The 22,192-nt window shown below is 45.5% G+C and overlaps 1 protein-coding gene across 9 annotated transcripts in view; it reads left to right on the forward strand.

The window, feature by feature from the left end:
- The window catches only part of ULK4 (unc-51 like kinase 4), a 598,567-nt gene that overhangs the window by 463,766 nt on the left and 112,609 nt on the right, over window positions 1-22,192 (forward strand). For all 9 annotated transcript variants that reach the window (XM_089306514.1, XM_070050985.2, XM_089306513.1 and 6 more), the window contains exon 35: window positions 9,577-9,762. In XM_089306514.1, coding sequence (XP_089162640.1) covers window positions 9,577-9,762 — 186 coding nt within the window. The remainder of the gene's footprint in view (window positions 1-9,576; window positions 9,763-22,192) is intronic.

Genomic DNA, 22,192 nt, shown 5'->3' on the forward strand with positions numbered 1-22,192 from the left:
GGTAAACGGTGACTCTGGCTGAGCACAGGAGAAGCAGATGATAGGAAGTGTTAGGAAGTGAGTTGTGTCCTCCACCAATAATAATAACAATGAGTGATGTTAAAACCCTAAGCCCCAGTACCTCAGAATGTGATGTTATTTTGTTTTGTTTTGTTTTTGTTTTTTTTTTTTTTGACAGGCAGAGTGGACAGTGAGAGAGAGAGACAGAGAGAAAGGTCTTCCTTTTGCCGTTGGTTCACCCTCCAATGGCCGCCGCGGCCGGTGCGCTGCGGCCGGCGCACCGCGCTGATCCGATGGCAGGAGCCAGGAGCCAGGTGCGTTTCCTGGTCTCCCATGGGGTGCAGGGCCCAAGCACCTGGGCCATCCTCCACTGCACTCCCTGGCCACAGCAGAGGGCTGGCCTGGAAGAGGGGCAACCGGGACAGAATCCGGCGCCCCGACCGGGACTAGAACCCGGTGTGCCGGCGCCGCTAGGCGGAGGATTAGCCTAGTGAGCCGCGGCGCCGGCCGTGATGTTATTTTGAAACCGTGTCATTCTACATGGAACTCACTAAGATGAGGTCAGCCTTGGGTCGGGCCCGCCCCTCGCCTAATGTGATTGGCGTTCCTATGAGAAGATGGCCAGGAAAAGACACAGGCACACAGAGAGAATGTCCTCTCATGGCGAAGTCAGGGATTGGAATGAAGCAACACAAGCCAAGAAGCACTAAAGAGTTGCGGTAGATTCCTGGCGTGAGGCCTCACTCCTGTGCCTCGGATCCAGCTTCCTGCCTGTGTGCACCTCGGGAGGCAGCAGGTGGCGGCACAAGTCCCTGGCTCCAGCACCCCGCGTGGAAGACCCAGATGAAGTTCCAGGGTCCCAGCTCTGGTCTGGTCTAATCCTGGCTACTGAGGGCTTTTAGGGAAGTGGATCAGTGGATATGAGCTATCTCACTGTGTCTCTCTGACTTGGAAATGTAGCGAAAATACATTTTGAAACAATTTTTTGAAAAACCTAGAATCTGAGAAGACAGCAAGAAAGCTCCACCTTGACTTTGGATGCTCAGCCCACAGGACCGCGTGTCTGGCCACACAAAAAGCTAACACAGTGAAAAGTAAGTTGTGATCCGTGTCATCAGACAAATAGAACAGTTGCTCATATAACCCAGGGAAGGTTTAAAAGAGGCAGAATGAGAAGAACAAAAGGAAACAGAAAACAAAGGATAAAACGCCATTGACAGGAGCGCCGCTACTTTACTATTAGCCTTGAGTGTCAGTGGCCTAAACGGACCCCTCAAAAGCCAGCAACGGTCAGGGCACATTCGTGCTGCTGTAATAGAATACCTCAGAAGGGCCATTTATGGGAAACAAATTTAACGGCTCAAAGGAAAATGTCTGAATGCATAGACTTGATTTAAAATGAAAACATAACAAAGCATGTAAGATAGAGCTGACAGCAGTGCCTAGAGAAAAAGGTATAGTACCACGAACTTAAGTTAGAACGAAAGGATTAGTCTTCCATCAGCAGTCTAAACCCCTGTCTCCAGGAAGTAGGAAAGAACACAGTTAACCCAAAGCAAGCGAAAGAGAGGAAATTACAAAGATGAAATCAGAAATCAGTGAAATTGAAAATAGGAAAATGGTAGAGAAAAATCAATGAAACAAAAAGCTGACTCTGAAAAAAAAAATTAAAACTGATGGCGAGAGAAGACAGAAATGACCAGCATAAGGAATGAAATGGGAAATGTTAGCATATATTAAAAAGGTAACAAAGGAATATTCTGAACAATTTTAAACTCACAAATTCTTTCACTTAGAAAAAGTGGATCAAATCATCAAAAACTACGAAAACTCAGCCAGGATAAGTGCCTGAATAGTCCTATAATCATTGAAAAATAAATCTGTAGTTTGAACACTCCTGAAAAGCAATCTCTATGCTCAGATAATTTTCGTGTAAAATTCTACCAACCATTTAAGTATATCAAGCACAAATTTTACACAGTTTCTTATAGAAAACAGGAGAGGGAATATTTTGCAACTCATTTTGTGGGAGTAGTCTTGTGCCAATACTAAACTCAGGCAAAGAAAATATTTAAAATGATTGCAGACCGACATCTGTGAGAAAATTAGGTACAAAAGCCCTGAGCAAAATATTAACAAATGGAACATACCAGTGTATGTACAGAATGAGCTCTATGGCCAAGCAGAAATCATTCCAGATATACATGATATTCCATTGAAATAATCAGTTAACGTATTCTACCAACTAAGCAAAGAAAAAATAACATCACATGGTAGTATTGATTGGTGTATAAGAATCAATTGGCATAATCCAGCCCTACTCATGATAAAATAGGATTAAAGAGGGAACCTCCTCAACTTGATAATAAACTTCTATGAAAAATCTGCAACATACTTCATGGTAAACAACCAAGTTCTTTTTCCCGAAGACTGGGAACAAGGCAAGGGTGTCCATTCCATCTTCCATCCATTCTTAGTCTGTATAATGGTGGGGATACCAGTCAGTGCACTGTGGGCAAGAAAAGAAGTAAACTGTGTCCTATCTGGAAAGAAAGAAATAAAATGTTCCCTACTTAGAGTTGACATGATTTTCTAAGTAGAGAAGTCCAAAGAATCTGTGGAAACACTCCTATTATGAATGAGCTTAAGCTAGGTTTTGGGATGAAAGGTCAAGGAACAAAATTCAAACTCATCAAAATGTGTGCTTATGTGTAGTTTGTAAATATAAATTATACTTCAATAAAGTTTGAAAAGTCATATTTCTATATATGAACAGTGAACACATGAAACGGAAATGAAAAGCATAATGCCATTTAATGTCACTCCAAAGAAAATTAATTATTTAGGTAAATAGAACAAAGCACCTGTAGGACACATGAAGGGTCCTTAGAGCATTCATGGAAAATGCATCTAATGAAAAAAAACTGTGCACGAATCTCAAAATTTTTATGCTCTAAAATAATATTTTAATTGTATTTTTCATGAGATTTTTGAAAACTCATTGTATATCCTGAATATTATAACATGCCAGAAAAGAGATCAAAGAAGGCATTAATGGAGTGACATACTATGTTCATGGATTGGAAGAGTCCGCAGACTGAAAATGCTGACTTTCCCTAAACTGATAGGTCCAATGCAATTCCTATTATAAATCAAGATTTTTTTTTATAGTCAAGCTCATGCTATAGTTTATAAAGAAAGGCTCAAGCCTTAGAATAGCCAAAGTAATTTTGGAAAAGAAGAACATGTGAGAAGAAACTTTCTGTGTCATGTTAACACTTAACTATGTAGCTACATTAGAATAGCAGTGTATTACTTTATAAAATAGATGCCTTGATTAATGGAACAGCATAGAGATCCCAGAAGCAGGCCCACACAAAAATGCCTGCCTGATTTTTAGCACAGGTGTATAAGCAATGCAATGGCGGAACAATAGCCTTTTAAAGATGGTGTTGGAGGGGCAGGCATTGTGGTGCAGGGAGTTTTAAAATGCTGCCTGGGACACCCATATCCCATGTTTGAGCACCTGGATTCAAGCCCACCTTCTCTTCTGATCCAGTTTCTCAGTAATGTGCAACCAGGGGTGGGGCAGGGCATGATGGCTCAAGTATGTAGGACCCTGCCTCCATCATGGAAGACCCAGATAGAGTTCCTGGCTTCTGGCTTTGGCCTGGCCTGACCCAGCTGTTTTGAACATTTGAGGAGTGAGCCAGCAAATGGAAGACCTGTCTCTGATTCTCACTCTGCCTTGGAAATAAATAATTTTTTAAGGAAAAAAAAAAAAGAGCTAGACCAATTAGACCTTCAGTGACAAAAAGAAACTCTACCAAAACCTCATACTTTGTATAAATATTAATTAAAAATTAAATGAATTAAGTGTAAAACTATAAAATGTGTGTGTGTGTGTGTGTGTGTGTGTGTGTGTGAGAGAGAGAGAGAGAGAGAGAGAGAGAGAGAAGGAGGAAGGGAGGGAGAGAAAATCTTCACCACTCAAGGTTTGGCAAAGAGTTTTTTCTCTTGACACCAAAAGCACGGTTCTTAAGATCTAAAAATCAATTAATTGGACTTTTTAAAAATTAAATATTTTTTTCTCTGTACAAAATTTAGAGAAGTAGATGAAAAGACAGGCTACAGACTTGGAGAGAATATTTGCAAACCACATATCTGAGAAAAGAGTTGTATCTAGAGTATTTAAAGAACTTTCTTTTTTTAAAAAAAAAAAAAGATTTTATTTGAAAGGTAGAGTTAAAGACAGTGAGAGGAAGACACAGAGAGAAAGGTCTTCTGTCTGTCGGTTCACTCCCCAGATGGCCGCAACGGCCGGAGCTGTGCCTCTCCGAAGCCAGGAGCTTCTTCCAAGTCTCCCACACGGGTGAAGGGGCCTAAGGACTTGAGCCATCGTCCACTGCTTTCCAGGCTGTAGCAGAGAGCTGGACTGGAAGAGGAACCGGTGCCCTTATGGGATGCCAGTGCCGCAGACGGAGGATTAACCTAGCACACCACGGGGCCGGCCCCTAAAGAACTTCCAAAATAAGTAAACTTTCAACTAACATAGCACAAGAAGATGTGACAATATATTCACTATCAATTGCCATTCGGAAAAACAAATTAAAACTACAATGAAATATCACCACCTGCCTCTCAGACTAAATTAAAAATCAGTGATACTACCAAGTGCTTGCAAAGATGCAGAGAAACTGACCCCTTCTACAGTTATGTTAGGGACGCGAAGTGGTAAGATGGGCAGCCCCTCTGGAGAAGAGTTTGGCAGTTTCTTATAAAAATACACATCAATTCCCCATACAAACCAGAAACTGTATTCTTGGGCATTTGTCCCAGGGAAATAAAAGCTCATGTTCACACAAAAATCTGTGCAAATATTCACAGTAGTTGTGTTTGGGGTAGTTCCAAATGGGAGATAACTCAAATTTCCTTTCATGGGGGAATACATTGTGTGGTTAAGTTTACAACATGAAAAGCTTCTCAGTAATAAAAAGAACTGGACTATTGATATACACAGAAACTCTAATGGATCTCACAGACGTGACACTGAGGGGAGAAAGCCATATGTGCCATGTGGTTCCTTTAGGTAAGTTCACTTGAAATGACAAAGCGCAGGCAGGTGAGTGAGTGCCAAGCTTTAGGGCTGAAGGAGGCCAACAGTCGGCTGTTGCTATAAAAGGGATACTTAGGGAACAGCTCCGTCTCTTTGTGGTGGTGACTGTCACTAATGTAGTATGATAAAGTTGCATAGAGCCAGATGTACATGTACACGCCATGTATAAAATTGGTAAAGTCAGAACAAGGCTCATGCTTGTAGCACGGTTTATTTCCTGGTGATAGTATACTAATTTATTAAAAAGATGCTTCCACTGGGGGAAACTGGGTCAACTATGTACTAGATCTTTCTGTTTCTTACAACTTACAAATATCTATAAGTAAAATATTGATTCATGACAATGTAACATCTAAGTATTTCCTGTGTGGTTATAATAATCAACTTTATTTAAACTTGAAGCCATTTCTCCTCAACAGTTTATGCACAGGAATAATTTTATGCAGATTGCAATGCCGATTATTATACATTACTTTTTTGTTTTATGTTGTCATTGGTTGTATTTCATTGAAAGAAATTATGAATGATTAATTGACCAAAAAGAAACTGTATATAGATGAAATGTCATTTATACATTCAATTATTGTTTATAGCCATTGTCTATATTCACACTAAACTAGGGTCTTTCTGCTTTTTACTTGTTAAACCTCTTATTTGGAAAAATGGTAAGTTTTTTTTTAATGTAATGTAAATTTAAACAAAAATAGTTTCTTAACCACTGGAAAAAAATATTAATTCACATCAAAAAGTGAAATTGGACCCTGTTGGTGGGAATATAAACTAGTATAACCATTATGGAAGACAGTATGGAGATTCCTCAGAAATCTGAAATAGATGTACCATATGACTCAGCCACCCCACTCCTCGGAATTTACCCAAAGGAAATGAAATCAACATATGAAATAGTTCTCTATACCCCCGTGTTTATAGCAGCTCAGTTCACAATAGCTAAGATATGTAATCAACCCAGATGTCCATCAGCTCATGACTAGATAAAGAAGTTGTGGTGTATCTACTTTATGGAATACTACTCAGCTTTAAAAAAAAAAGAATGAAATCTTTTGCAACAAAATGAATGCAATTAATTATTAATTAATAATAACCCAGTCTTTAAAAGACAACAGTCATGGGCTTTACCTGATTTGTGGTAAATAAGATACAGATTCCAAAAAATGTAATGTACTTCAATGAAATTGACATTTCGCGATTTGTTGACTGTTTATAATCCGTATCTGCACTCCTGAGGAACAGGTGGTCTTTCTACTTACTAGTTATGGAATTCTTTTTTCAGTGGAGGATGAAGCTTGTGACTTCAAAGCAAGTTGAAAAAATATCAACACAAAAGCTAAAAGGGCCAGCGCCACAGCTCACTAGGCTAATCCTCTGCCTGTGGCGCTGGCACCCTGGGTTCTAGCCCCGGTTGGGGTGCCAGATTCTGTCCCGATTGCTCCTCTTCCAGGCCAGCTCTCTGCTGTGGCCCGGGAGGGCAGTGGAGGATGGCCCAAGTCCTTGGGCCCTGTACCCGCATGGGAGGCTAGGAGGAAGTACCTGGATCCTGGCTTCGGATCCGCGTAGTGCGCCAGCCATGGCGGCCATTTGGGGGGTGAACTAACGGAAGGAAGACCTTTCTCTCTGTCTCTCTCTCACTGTCTAACTCTGCCTGTCCAAAAAAAAAAAAAAAAAAAAAAAAACCTAAAAGAAAAGCAAGAAAGGAAAGAAGAGGGAGGGTAAAACTTAAAACCATATATATAAAATAAATGAAATCTGTTCCCTTTATATAAGTTAATTAAGAAAGTAAAAGAAGACAGGAGAATTTAAAATTGAAAATTATGTATATGCTAGGGCAATTGTATTTAAAACTTAAAAACTCTTAAGTCTCAGTATTAAAAAGACAGATGACCTATTTTTAAAATGGGCAAAGCGTGCACACAAACATTTCTCTAAAGACAACGTACAAATGACCAATAAGCACAATAAAAAATGGGGAATATGAGCAGTCACCAGGCAAGTACACACACTACATTACCCCTCCACCCTACTAGGATGACTGTACTTAAAAAGAGGGGTATTAACAAGTGTTAGTGTGGAAGTGGGGGAACCGAAACCCTCATATGTCACTGGTATGAAGGACACCTTTGAAAAAAGGTGGTGGGGCCACCACTGTGGCCTAGCTGGTAGGGCCACCACCTGCAGTGCTGGGAGGTTCAAGTCCTGGCTGCTCCACTTCTGATCCAGCTCTCTGCTGTGGCCTGGGGAAGCAGCAGAAGATGGCCCAAGTCCTTGGACCCCTACCCCCACGTGGGAGTCCCAGAAGAAGCTCCTGGCTCCTGGCTCCTGCTTCGGATCGGCACAGCGCCGGCCGTCGTGGCCATCTGGGGAGTGAACCAGCAGTTGGATGACCTTTCTCTCTCTCTGCCTCTCCTCTCTCTCTGTAACTCTTTCAAGTAAAATAAATAAATCTTAAAAAAAAAAAAAAAAGAAAGAAAACAGGTGGGCAGCTCCTCAGAAGGTTAAAAATAGAGTTACTATATCAGGGGACTCCAGAAAGTTCATGGAAAACAGAATTCAAATATGAGCTCGTTAAGTGCAAAAGAATTGGAAAGCCTATCTAATTTTTTTCATCATACACATTTTCTGTGAACATTTTGAGGACCCTAATGCATAGATTTCAAAGTTTTTTGCTTCACAATAAACTTTTTAAAAAAGATTTATTGTGTATATTTGAAAGTCAGAGTTACAGACATGGAGAGACAGAGATCTTCCATCTGCTGGTTTTCACCGGCAATGGCCACAGATGCCGGAGCTGAGCCATGCTGCAGCTGGGAGCTTCATCTGGGTCTCTCAGGTAGGTGATAGGGGTCCACACACCAGGGCCATCTGCTGCTGCTTTCCCAGGAGCATAGCAGGGAGGTGGATCAGAAGTGGAGCGGCTGGGATACCAGTGTCACAGCAGCTTTACCGCTACTCCACAATGCCAGCTGCCCGAAGACAGTTTTAATTCTGTTTGGTGTGAGCTTTTTGCAGCGTCCACACGGAGCTGAGTACTTCCACTCCTAGGCACATATCCCCAAAAAACAAGAATGCGCGTCTGCCCACAAAACTGGTACACATACGTTCATAGCAGCGTCGTTCACAGTAGCCAACACATGAAGACATTCTCAATGTCTGTCAGTGGATACGAGGGTGAGCAAAATGTGATAGAGTAGAATGGTAGTTTTAGCCACATGATTTTAAAAACTACTTAAACATAATACGACACGGGTGCACCTTGGAAACGCAATGAGTGAGTCAAAGATGCTGTTGACAAATGATTGCATTTTGCCCAATTCCGAGTCTTCAATGTGCAGAATAGGTGAATTCCCAGAGTGAGGAGGCAGATGAGCACAGGGCCTCTGGGCGTAACAAGGTGACTACTGCAGGGTATAGGGTTTCTTTGTGGAGTGCTGGTTATGTGACTGTGAATATGACTAAAAGCCATGGACTTCTGTGCTGCGAGTGAAATGTACTGAAATGACACCTCAATAAAGCTCTTACAGAATAAACTTTATGGTGGTCAGGTGGTCAAAGTATGATTATGATTTCATCTTACCCATGTTAATGCGTAGAGAAAGAATGCTTTCTTTCCTGTGTAGTCAATGATGATTTGGACACAAATAAAACCCAGGTGTTCTCCAGTGTCCGCTGGGAAGTGGATTTTTCTTAAATGAGTTACTGGTGAGCAAGAATGCAAAGGAAATGCCTCCAGAGAATCAGACTGTTTGAACACCCAGTCACACTCACACTCACACACACACACACACACACACACAAACCCTTGTATGTATATACGTATATATGCAAATGTTAGATACGCATATAAAATTTGCCTTTTGCTAGTTACAAGCCATTCTTGGCTATCAGTTAAAGAAAGGACTGCAGAACCTGCTTCTGACTGAGTGTCATTAGCCTTGTTTGAGCTAACATACACACTTGGGAAGCATGCATTAAAAATATATATATTTTGGGTAGGCATTTGGCAGAACTGTTAAGATACCACGTGGGATACCCACATCCCTCATAGAACGCCTAGCTTCAGGTTTCAGTTTTACTTCTGATTCCAGCTTCCTGCCAGTGTGCACCTTGGGGAGGCAGCAAGTGGCGGCTCAGCTGCTTGTGCCCCTGCACCTCCGGGGGAGGCCTGAACTGCACTCTGCCTGGCTTCTGGCCCAGCCCAGGCATTTGGAGTGTGAAGAAGTAGCAAATTAAATCAATCGATCAATCTTTGTTTCTCTCTCTCTCCCACCTCCTTGCGCATTCCCTCTCCCACCCTTTCAAATAAATAAATTAAGTAAATAAGTGGACTTTGAAACAGTTGATTAATCAGACTCCCATCATTAGGTCAAGTTGTAGCATACTCCCTGGGAGGTACCGGCGGGCGCCGTCTTCAGTGGAATTCACAAGTCCTGTTTGTTCGTTTCCAGCTTCCCAGTGAGGATCCTGAGATTTTCGAGATGTCGTCCAAGTGCCTGTCTATCCTGGTTCAGCTCTACGGCGGGGAAAACCCCGACAGCCTGTCTCCCGAAAACGCAGAGAGTTTCGCTGAGCTCCTGTTAGCCAAGGAGGACCCGAAGGAGCAGAAGCTGCTGCTGAGGATTCTCAGGCGGCTGGTGAGTGCGCGCCGACACGGGGGCCCGGGGCCGCCCTCTGCACCGACACGGGGCCCGGGGCCGCCCTCTGCACCGACACGGGGGCCTGGGGCCGCCCTCTGCGCCGACACGGGGCCCGGGCCGCCCTCTGCGCCGACACGGGGCCCGGGCCGCCCTCTGCGCCGACACGGGGGCCCGGGGCCGCCCTCTACGCCGACACGGGGCCCGGGGCCGCCCTCTGCGCCGACACGGGGGCACGGGGCCGCCCTCTGCGCCGACACGGGGCCCGGGCCGCCCTCTGCGCCCGGGGGCTCACTCCAGTTCCAGCAAAGTCCCAGGAGCTGTCAAACAGCTCCCAGTTACCGCTGCTCGCACCGTGTGTCCATACTGAAGCGTTCGGGAGTAGGTCTGAGACGGCGTGTCTTCGCCCCTGTTAGCACACAACCGTGTATTTCCTGAAAAACAAAGCACAACAGAACAAGGCGTTCTCTTGACTATTAGTAATCAAAATCGGGAAGTTTAACACTGATAGAATGCGTTTACTATTCTGTCTGTGTTCGAGTTCTTGTCGCCGGTCTCCATCACGCTGATGGCTTTCTTCATTGTATGGGACACATAATCATGTTTTGAAACTTGGAGGGGGTCCCGCAGCCTCTCTCCGCCTTTCACTGCATTTTTAAAATACAGGCTGGGTGTTCTGTAGCCTCTCCCTCAACGTGGGCCTGGAAATGCTTCACAGGTTGATTCAGGAACACCCCAGAAATACATTAGTCCTTCTCAACCCACCACATCTACGCACTTGTCACATCTGTTTGCCACTCACTACTGATAGAGTTTTCGATCTCCTGGTTTAATGAATGTGTGGTTGCTATTTTGATTGGGTAATGCCTGCTAAATGGAGATTGCTAGATTCTAATGTGTCTTTTTTAAATTTTTTTTCGTTCTTTTATTTTTTAAGGTGAATAGATTTCAATTGCTGCATATATACAGGAGTAGGGGCCCAGTAATACTGCCCACCCTTCTCTTTCCTTTTGCATTCCTTCCTGTAATTTCTACAACCATCTGCTCTCCGCATTCTACTGCAGGGAAAACTTAACCTTCTGTCCCACATATTTTTGCTGCATTTTATTTTAAACCTATGTGTCACTGATGTCTGATTGAGAGAACGTTGGGAGATGGACTTACTTCCTTCCAAGTAAATACTCCGTTGACTTAAAAGGCTGTGATGTTAAGAAGCTGGTGTTGAAGTTGTAAAAAGCCGGAGGTCCCGTTTGCTGTCCGTCGTCTTGTGGTTGTCCATCTGTGTGCACGCCTACTTTCCGGGTACCTCTGGGTGTCTCTTGTTGAGGGGAGACTGAGGCAGGCTGCAGACTTGTACTGACAATGACCTCTGTGCAGATGTGATGGGAGACAGTTGTAGTGGGGAACTCAGCTGAACCTATGTGACAGGTGGTCACTAGAAGCTGCTGTACTGTGCGCTTGTACAGCCATGTTCCTTGCCCCCAAACAAGCCTCCCTGTGTCCGTGGAGTCGCATCCTGAGTGACAGGATGGTGACACCTTCCAGGTGTGGGACGAATACTTCTGAGGACAGTGGGTCCTGGAGACAGTGTGCACCAGACGACAGGAGCTCTGTAGGGAGGCAGCGGTCTCAGTCTGGTGCCAGGGTGTGTGTAACCCTTGTGGAGTCCTTTGGAACCTTCCTCTCTCAAAGAGCGGGCCTCTCAGCTTTGGCCGTGGAGACGAAGTGTTTCACTGATAGAAAACATGGGTCAATCTGAAGGTAAGTACCCGAGAGTATAATACTGCAGGCAATGTTTAATAAATAGGTCAAAACTGTGCATTTGGTAGACGATGACAAAAGCCCAGGAAATATTCATCCAGTATCTGATGTGGTTGATTTTATGGAGATCCACAATTTCTTTTTTGAAACTCGTGGGCCTGGTTATAGATGAGCTACCGTGCTGTGGAACATTACAAATATTCTTCCATTTAGCTGCGCCTTTGGGCCCGTTAATCAGTCTCCGGTCATGGCTCCCATCCCCCACACGCTGCCCAGAGCCCTTGGTAATCACTTGCTCTAATCTCTATTTCTGTAAAACCTACTTTCTGACTTCCACATGTAAGTGAGAACATACAGAATTTGTTTTTTGTCTGAGCCTCATTGATTTCACTTAAGGTGCTCCAGTTGCACCTACATTGCCAGAATTGCATCACTTTCGTGACTGAATAATATTCCATTGTGTACACACACACAGCTCATTTTCTTTATCCATTCATGCATAGGATACCTAGGTGGATCCTATGTCTTCGCTGTTGCGAATAACTCCGTAAGAAAAGTGTGGGGGCAGACGTCTCTCTGCTCATACTGGCTTCAGATTCCTTTGGATGTATTCCCAGTTCTGGTACTAATTCTTCTTTAAAGATTTTATAAAATTGAGCCTAAAGACATCTGGTCTTGGGATTGTCTTTGTCGGGAGATTTTTATTGCTAATTCATTCTCAGTACTTGTTATTTTCAGGTTTTCTGTGTCCTTATGATTCAGTTTTGTTTGGTTATGTGCAGAAATTTGTCCATTTCTTAGGTTTTTCAAGTTGGTTTATACTTGTTCATAATGGTCCATAGTGGCCCTTTGTACTTCTTTAGTATCCATGTTAATGTCTCCTTTTTTACCTCTGATTTTATTCATTTGGTGCCTTTTTTTTCCCCTGGTTATGTTGGCCAAAGATTTGTCATTGTTCTTTATCTTTTTTAAAGAAAATGTTTAATTGAAAGGCAGAGTTACAGAGAGAGAGGGAGAGACAGAGAGAGAGAAAGAAAGAGAAAGAGAGGGAGGGAATCGTCCATCCGCTGTTTCACTTCCCAAATGGCCACAAAGGCTGGAGCAGGGCCAGTCAGAGCCAGGAGCTTCTTCCAGCTCTCCCACTTGGTGCAGGGCCCCAAGGATTTGGGCCATCATCCTCTGCTGCTCTCTCAGGTGCATTAGCAGGGAGTTTGATGGGAAGTGGAACAGCCAGGACTCAAATCTGGCGCCCATATGCTATGCTGGCATCACAGGCTGTGGCTTTACTACTCACTATGCCAGAGTGCTGGCCCCTTGTTTGTCTTTGGAAAAATAAAACACCTCTTTATTTTATTAATCTTTCGTGTTTTTTACTGTTTCATTTATTTCTTTTTAAAAAAATTTTTTTTTTCATTTTATTTCAAAGGAGCCTTAAAGAGAGCACGCAAGCTTTTCCATCCAGTGGTTCATTCTTCAAATACCCATAACAGCTCGGGCTGAAGAAGACCAACGTCAGGAGCTCAGAGCTCAGTCTGAGTCTTCCATGAGGCTGGCAGGGACCCAAGTACTTGAGCCAACGTCTGCTGCCTCCCAGGATGCACTTTGGCAAGAAGCTAAATGAGTGGAGTAGTCAGGACTCAAATCAGCACGTTAATATAGAGTGCATACACGCTCACCCTGTGCCAAATGCCTGCCCCTGTTTCATTGATTTCTGTCCTTATCTTTATTTCTTCCCTTTTACTGTTTTTTTTTTTTTTTTATGAGATTTGTTCTTGCTTTTCTAGTCCCTTGAGTTATGTCATTATGTTGTTCATTTGAAATCTGCATTCTTATAGTGTAGACACACACTGCTTGGCTGGCGCCATGGCTCACTAGGCTAATCCTCTGCCTGTGGCGCCAGCATACCATGTTCTAGTCCTAGTCGGGGCACCAGATTCTGTCTCGGTTGCTCCTCTTCCAGTCCAACTCTCTGCTGTGGCCCGGGAAGGCAATGGAGGATGGCCCAAGTGCTTGGGCCCTGCACCCACATGGGAGACCAGGAGGAAGCACCTGGCTCCTGGCTTTGGATCAGCGCAGTGCGCCGGCCATAGCAGCCATTTGGGAGGTGAACCAATGGAAGGAAGACCTTTCTCTCTGTCTCTCTCTCTCACTGTCTAACTCTGCCTATCAAAAAAATAAATTAAATTTAAAAAAAAATAGACACACACTGCTGTCACAGCACTCTTATTTAGCATTGCTTTTGCTTCCCAAGTCAGGGGTGTGTTAGTGGTGCTGCCGCCCTGCGTCTGGGGTAGCAGGAGGCTTCCCGGGGCTGCCTGGCTGCTTTCTGGGGTCAAAGGTGGATGGGGGCAGCCACTTGTTTGCTTTTAAGCTAGCAGGAGGGTATCTCCTTCTTCTCTCGATGAATTTGACTATTCTAGGCACGTTACATAAGTGGAATTATACAACATTTGTCCTTTTATGTCTGGCTTGTTTCATTGAGCATAATGTCTCCAAGGTTCACTCTTGTTGTAGCAAGTGTCAAAGTTTCCTGTTCTTTTTGAAGACTGAGTCGCGTCTCATTGCATGCATACCCCAGGTTTTCAAACTCTGCTCCTCCACTGGTGGGCAGTGAGGTCGTTCCACCTTTTCTGCTCCGTTTATTTTTTTTCTTTTTCTTTTCTCTTTGTTCTGATCAGGATTGACTCATGGGTTCTTTTATTCAGCGGCTTGTAATCCACTGATGTCGCAGCTGGATGTCTGCTGTATCCTTTGACATGCCCTTGTCATTTTAAAAAACCAGTTTCATTGTAAGATGATATTCCAGACTCACCTTTTACCATGTCCCTGCCCTAGCCCTTGCATTGGCCATTCCTCCAAGGAACCATGGAACCTTTTGGTGCTATATTTAGAAAGCAAGGTGCAAAGTGGGTATTTGGCATAACAATTAAGGCTGCCTGTATCCCATATGTGAGAATCGGGGTTTGATTCCCAGCTCTGACTCCAAAGTCCACCTCCCTGCGAATGCAGACATGAGAAGGCAGCAGGCGATGACTCAGTAGTTGAGTCCCTGCGACCCCTGTGGGAGACCCGGGCTGAGTGCTTAGCTCCTGGCTTGCTTCAGCCTCACCCATCCCTGGCTATTTGTCGAGTGAACCAAGTGTGCATGGGAGGTCTCTGTCTCTTTCTGTCTTCTTCTTTATCTCTCTACCTCAATAATAATAATAATAATAATAATAATGGCAAGACACAGATATATTCTGGGTTGATATTATAACAGCTATTCATTTACTTAGCAACAAAAACAACCCAGACAGTCCCAAGATTCAAAATATAAAAGCATCTCAAAATATTCATGGAAAAAATAAGTGAAAAGTTTATTTTGGTGCAAAAACATGAAGTCCATGCATAAGTTTTTTTTTTCTCCAGTATGCATTTTTCACAAACTTTTAAAAGATCCATCTCCTCAAGGATTTCCCTCCAAGCCACTCTGACCGCTTAAGTGCTCTACTGAGCTGTTCAGGAATGCCTGTGGTGTCTGCAGACCGACCATCTGTGGAAGGTGCGTGAAAATCTTCTCAAAGCTCTCCCAGTTATCGCTGATTCCGTCTATGTTGAGTTCAAGTCACACACACATAGAGCCAGAGCTTCTGGGGGCCCCCGTCCGCTCAGCTGTGGCCTTGAACTTGCCTATCCTGAAGCTCAGTTCTAGTTGAACAGAGTCCTGCACTTAGTGCGTTTGGAAGGAGATCACAGCCAGTTACCCCCACGAGCAGTGCGACGCCAGCACACAGCTCCAGAGTGATTAAGCCCTTCTTTGACTTGGCCCTGCTGCTCCCCATTCCTCGCTCTACAGCATGCATTGTTCTGTAGCTGCTCGCTGATCCTCTGTTCTCATGATCACGTTAACTTTATCCCCGGGGAGCCATGTGATCGCCTTGTTCGTCATGTCTTCCGTGTGCTGTTGTGTGACACAGAAGAGGTGGCCATCCGATATTGATGACCACCATGTGCTGTCCCTTTGTTAAAGACTTCTGGTGCATTATCTCATTTTCATCTTCACAGAAGCCCTGGAGATGAGCCCCAGGTAAAAACCAAGGCTCAAAGAGTGTAAGGAATATTTGCACGGCTACAGCTGGACACGGCAGGAATGACTGGGGTCAAGCCGGAACTTGGCTGCCCCGAACCCGTGCTCCTTCCAAGGAGCTGGCTCTGCGCGGTACTCCTCTAGGTACTGCAGGCATTTGTCAAGCTGAGTTTGACTAACTTCGATCTAAACAGCCCCTGAGAGAGTCGTTCTTTCATTCATGGAAAAATAAGTAATAGATAGAGTTATTATTATGTGCGAAGCATCGCGCTGGGGGTACTAAAACAGTAAGATGGGCTCCTCCTGCTCCCCACCCTCAAGGATCTCCACCCCAAGAGATAGGGAAATAACCAGCTTCATTAAAAAGCAGCGTGCAGTGAGGGCTACGCTGGAGGAGCCAGCCAGGTTACGCAGCAAAAATCCCTTGCGGTAGGAAGTTGGGAAAGTGACGTATGAACTGAGAGTCGAGGGATGTGGTTGTATTTCAGGCCATGATCTAGTGGGAGCACCTCCAGACATCCATGGAGTGAGATGGAGAAGACATAGAAACAGGCCAGGAAAGGCCAGAGACCACCGAACATGAACTTTACAACTTCGGGAGTCTGGTTGTTGGAATTCAGGAATTCTGGTCCCGGAGATGCAAGGGTGGTGGCAGCACGCGCGTTGAATTCGAGTTACCTTTCCTGTGAAATCAAGCTTTGCCGCGGTTCCCGGCGGGCAGTAAGCATTTACTAAGTAAAATATATTTCTCTTGTTACTGGCAGCAGGTCAGTTTTGCCCATCTGCATGTCTGGATGTGTGGCCTCACACCTGCAACTGAATTAAGGAGGCCTGGTCAGTGGATGGATTCTCTTTACAAGTGTTTGGTTGGTTGTTTAAAAGGCAGAGTTAGAGAGAGACAGGGGTGGCAGAGAGCTTCCATGTACTGGTTCACTCCCCCAAATGGCCCTGACAGGTGGGGCTGGGCCGGGCCAAAGCCAGAAGCCCAGAATTCCGTCAGGGTCTCCCACGTGGGTGGCAGAGGCCCAAGTATGTGAGCCATCTAACTCTGCTCTCCCAGGTGTGTTAGCAGGGAGCTGGAGCGGGAATGGAGCACCTGGCTGGGACGCAAACCAGTGCTCATGAGGGGTGCCGGGATCGTAGGTGGCCGCTTAACTGGCTGTGCCACACCACCACCAGCCCTACCAGGATTCTTCTGATTGTAACAATGACAAATTCCTTGAGGACCCACCTCAGAGGATGTTTATTCTGTGCCCGCTCTTGATGGGAGTGTGTGGGACTTGGTTCAGCCCTGCTTGTCTCCAAAGTTGAGTGGCTGCCACAGCCAGAACTACGCCGATCCGAAGCCAGGAGCCAGGTACTTCTCCTGGTCTCCCATGGGGTGCAGGGCCCAAGCACTTGGGCCATCCTCCACTGCACTCCTGGGCCACAGCAGAGAGCTGGCCTGGAAGGGGGGCAACCAGGACAGAATTGTCATGGGAAATAAGGTGGCAGATCACTCACTCCCTGTCGGTCCCCAAAAGGGCCTTGGACCCTTGACATTTCTGTGTAAGGACTCAATCTTGCGACCATAGCTTTCTAAATCTGTAATTCCCACTAACAAAGAAATATGATGTTTAATTTCTGCTAACACAGTTGGGATGTGCTCTGCCCCATGGCGCTCTGCCTCACTTAGCCTGTATTTAGAGTGTGCAGAGAATGTGGGGGAAACCAAATGATTTAATGATCTGTTGTAATTTACCACGAAGTTGGGAGGTGTCGTAATTATACTCTGTGCTTTAGCTTTAAAAATGTGATGGAAATTCTTCAAGTATCTCCCAGGTTTACCTGTCCCTTAAACTTGATTTCAAAGGAGTTTTCCCAGTATAGTGGTTATAGATCAGCTACCTGGCTTGTAATTAAAGCTAGCTTACTCTGGCACTCAAAATATCGACTGTGCACGAGCCCCCACAAACCTGTTCTATGCCTGGAATTGGCTTCAGTGTGTGCATACTGCTGACCATGCTAGGAGAGCAGAAAATCAGTGCTTGCAAGGGTGATTATAATACTCTGTCACCTTCCCTCCCATATACCTGATGCGGGAGTGCGATTTGGGAAAACTCAGAAGACAATCAGTATTAAAGGTGTCTTATAAAGAACCAGTCCCTGGAGACTGTACCCTGTGACCCGCCAAGCACCTTGCCGTGTAGGCATTTGCAGAGTGAACCACCGGGTAAGAGCTCTTTCCTGGAATCCAGGCACACCCACTCGTGGTTACACAGGATGCGCCATCTGCCGGTGATGGCCATACGGTGTGCGAGTTCTTTCGGGAGCTCTGTGTGAGTCTGTTCTATCTTTCCAGCAAGGCAGAAGCAATCTCTTGCCTAGAATTCCTCCTTAATTCCCTGAGGAGACATTCCTGCGATTTTGAGCAAAACATATAAGATACGGGAAGCAAATGGCTTGTGGAGGAGAGTCATTGATCCCCAGCGCCTCTCAGGACTCAGACTTGGGAAATCACTGTACACCCCAAGAGCCCCGGAACATCTGTAGATGTTCATTGAGGGGACCCGAGGACATGCGTGTGCCAAAGAAAGCTTCAAGTCCCCTCTGCCCGTGTCGGCACCCCCTCACCCCTACCAGCTCCGCCCGCCCCCTGCACGTGTAGGCAGTTCCTGGCCAGACTGGTTGCCTTCTCCTCCTCTTTTCTCAGTCTGATGTTTGTAGCCCCCAGGGTTGACTTTTCTCAAGAGGTTCAGCGGCCAGCTCCTTCCCGAATGTCTGACAGATGAAATGAGTTTCCCGATTCACCCCCGTGAGCCTCCTCCTCCTCCTAGTTCAGGTTCCCATTGCCCTCGCTGATCTGCTCACCTCTTATAAAAAGTCGTAATGCTGCAAGGAGTGTGGTGAGCAGCTGTGTCATCATGGGTGTTACCACTGGACGTGATCTCTTTATCACATTTGTGTGTGTGTGTTTTTCCAAATTGTATAGAAGTGAACACGTCGCACACTTGGCCCCCAAATAGCATTATTGTTATCACATCTCAGAAAATTACCAGTTTTGGGGCCGGCGCCATGGCTCACTTGGCTAATCCTCCGCCTGAGGTGCCAGCATCCCATATGGGCACTGGGTTCTAGTCCCGGCTGCTCCTCTTCCAGTCCAGCTCTCTGCTGTGACCCGGGAGGGCAGTGGAGGATGGCCCAAGTGCTTGGGCTCCTGTACCCGCATGGGAGACCAGGAGGAAGCACCTGGCTCCTGGTTTTGGATAGGTGTAGTTCCGGCCATGGTGGCCATTTGGGGGATGAACCAATGGAAGGAATACCTTTCTGTTTCTCTCTCTTGTCTGTAACTCTACCTCTCAAATAAATAATAAATAAAATCTTTAAAAAAAGAAAAAACAAAATTAACAGTTCTGTAATATTACTGATAACCAGTTCGTGTATAATTTTTCATAGTTGTCAAAAATGACAAAAATGGAGAGAGAGAGAGAGAGAGTGTGTGTGTGTGTGTGTGTGTGTATGATATTTCAACCAAAGCTCACAGACTGAATTTAACTGTTGTTTTCTTGGTCTGTTAGTTCAGAAGTCTTTCTGGTATTTTTTTTCCCTATGCAGTTTACTTTTGGAAAAGGCTTAGCAGTTGTCTTTCAGAATGTTCAAAATTTTGGAGTCGTATGACCCTTACCTCGCGACACTTTGGGTCCGAGAACCTCCTTGGTCGGGGCCCCTCGGGTCCTGTCACATCAGGAAGCAGGTGATTCCAGGTATCCCGCAGTGGTGACGCTAACTGTGGTTGCTAGGTGAAGGGGGTGTCTGTTGCATCCCTCCCCATGCAGACGCACATCTCCCTTGTAATTATTGAGTAATCCTTAGAGAGATACGTTGGCACTGCTCCAGTATCCCTGTACCTGACCACTCTTTGAAATAGTTTAAAAGCATTAAAAATAAGGCAGGGTTCATGATGCAAAATAAGTAGTTAATTGTGACGCTTGAAGGAGAGAACATTTGAAATGTGGAAAAGACCAGTCTACACGCTTCGTATCTCTCAGAGAGGAGCTGCAGGAGCACTGCTTCCTTCCATTAAATGAATTCACTGAGAATCCATGCAATTTAAGTTGAGAGTGAGAAACTCAGAGTCCCTCTCTCCCCTGTCCCCCTCTCCCTCTCTCCCTCTCCCCCCTCCCTCTCTCCCTCTCCCCCTTTCTCCCTCTCCCCCTTTCTCCCTCTCCCTCTCCCCCTCTCTCCCTCTCTCCCCTCTCCCTCTCTCCCCTCTCCCTCTCTCCCCTCTCCCTCCCCCTCTTCCTCCCCCTCTGCCTCCCCCTCTCCCTCCCCCCTCCCTCCCCATCTCCCCCTCTCCCCCTCTCCATAAGTTAAATAATTAAGAAGTCCTGAAAAACCTAAAGATAAGAGTAATTGGTTGGCATTTTTCCACATTTATCTGAGAGATTATTATGAGTTCAAGCTGGTGGACAAGTTAAGTTTAAAGGTCTAGTATGGCCTGTGTGGCCTCATGCTATTTTTTTGACAGGTGGAGTGATAGAGAGACAGAGAGAAAGGTCTTCCTTTCTGTTGGTTCACAGAAATGACTGCTACGGCACTGATCCAAAGCCAGGAGCCAGGTGCTTCTGGTCTCTCGTGGGGTGCAGGGCCCAAGGACTTGGGCTATCCTCCACTGCACTCCCGGGGCACAGCAGAGAGCTGGCCTGGAAGAGGGACAACCGGGACAGAATCTGGCGCCCAGACCGGGACTAGAACCCGGTGTGCCGGTGCCGCAGGTGGAGGATTAGCCTAGTGAGCCGCAGCACTGGCCTATTTTTTATAAGCTAAGTTTTGAATTCTGTGGACAGAAATACTTGATCAGATTTAGATACAGAATTTTGTAACACAGGAATTCTGTTGTGTTCCACAATAAGTGATACTATTAACTGCTTTGTATAGACTCATTTCAACTGGCCACTTGAAAATTATGGTAAATGATGATAAAATGTTTGATTGGGATTTGATCTCAAAACATGAAATTTAAAATAATTAAGATGGGCCGGCACTGCAGCTCACTAGGGTAATTCTCCACCTGCGGCGCCGGCACACCAGGTTCTAGTCCCGGTCTGGGCGCCGGGTTCTAGTCCCGGTGGGAGCGCCGGATTCTGTCCCGGTTGCCCCTCTTCCAGGCCAGCTCTCTGCTGTGGCCCGGGAGTGCAGTGGAGGATGGCCCAAGTGCTTGGGCCCTGCACCCACATGGGAGACCAGAAGCACCTGGCTCCTGGCTTCAGATCAGCGCTGCGTGCCAGCCTCAGTGGCCATTGGAGGATGAACCAACGGTAAAGGAAGACCTTTCTCTCTCTGTCTCTCTCTCTGTCCACTCTGCCTGTCAAAAAAAAAAATTAAGATGAATTGATTTTATATTTTATCAACATTTCAAACACATGCTTTTAATAAGGTGTTTGGTATTTTGCAGTACGGCCCTGAGAAAATCCTCAGCAGGACAGCATGGCCGCTGCTGCAACAGGTAGTAGGTGAGTGCCTGCTCTGGGCTCTGGGGCAGACACTGCTCCAGGTGAGGGGTGCAGCAGTAAACAAAGACGCCTAATGGGGGACAGTGTGGTGACCGCCACATTGATTGAGTCAATCACATACTTCGAGTGTTCCTTGAAAAGTTCATGGAAAAGAGAATTGAAAGATAAATTTATTTTGGTGCCAAAGTTTTTTTGAAGTCCATTCTTTGGCTGAGGAGTCTTCAGAATCTTCATGAAAATGAGCATTATGAAAAACCTGTCCGTGAGGCTGGGCATTGTTGCGAAGGGGGTTAAGTTGATGCCTACACGCCCTACATCCCATAGGAGCGCTGGTTTGAGTCCCAGCTGCTCCACTTCCGATCCAGCTCCCTGCTAATGTGTCTGAGAGAACTGCAGAAGGTGGCCCAAGTACTTGGACCCTTGGCACCCAAGTGGGATGCCCAGATGGAAATCCTGACTCCTGACTTCAGCCTGGCCTATGTCGGGAGTGAATCAGTGAATGGAAGATCTCCGTCTCTCCCCGTCTCTGGAACTCAGCCTTTCAAATAAATAAATAGAGATTCAAAAAAAAAAAAAAAACCTATGCATGGATTTCAAAATTTTTTTTGCACCAAAATGAAGTTGTCTTTTAAATCCATTTTCTTTGTACTTTTTGAAGGACGCTCAGATTTTTTGAGAGTAAAAGCACACAAGAAAAAATATATAAGACGAAAGAGAGAAAGTAATGCCAGACATTTGCAACTTTTAGCTAAGGTGGCCAGATGAGACGACATCTGATTAGAGACCTGGAGGAAGTGAAGGATGCAGCTGGGTGGGAGATTGAAGCAGAACACGGTAGGCAAGGAGACAGCAGCTGCCACGGCCACAGGGCAAGTACATACGTGGCATGCTGTAGGAGCCCCAAGGAGGCCTGTGTGTCCAGAGCCAAGTGAACGCAGAGGTAGCGTGTAAGATGTGAGAGAGAGAACAGGGAGGGGGTATAGTGGATGGAGGAAGTTGAATGCCCTGTAAGCCCTTTTAAAGACTGGCCTTTGTCAAGAGGGGGGTGGTAGCTCCAGGGGGTTGTGAGCCCAGGGGTGAGACGGTCTGACCGCTAGCGGAGAAGAGTCGC

This window comes from Oryctolagus cuniculus, chromosome 10, assembly GCF_051225735.1.
Source record: "Oryctolagus cuniculus isolate XC-2025 breed Fujian yellow rabbit chromosome 10, ASM5122573v1, whole genome shotgun sequence".
Lineage (NCBI taxonomy): Eukaryota > Metazoa > Chordata > Mammalia > Lagomorpha > Leporidae > Oryctolagus > Oryctolagus cuniculus.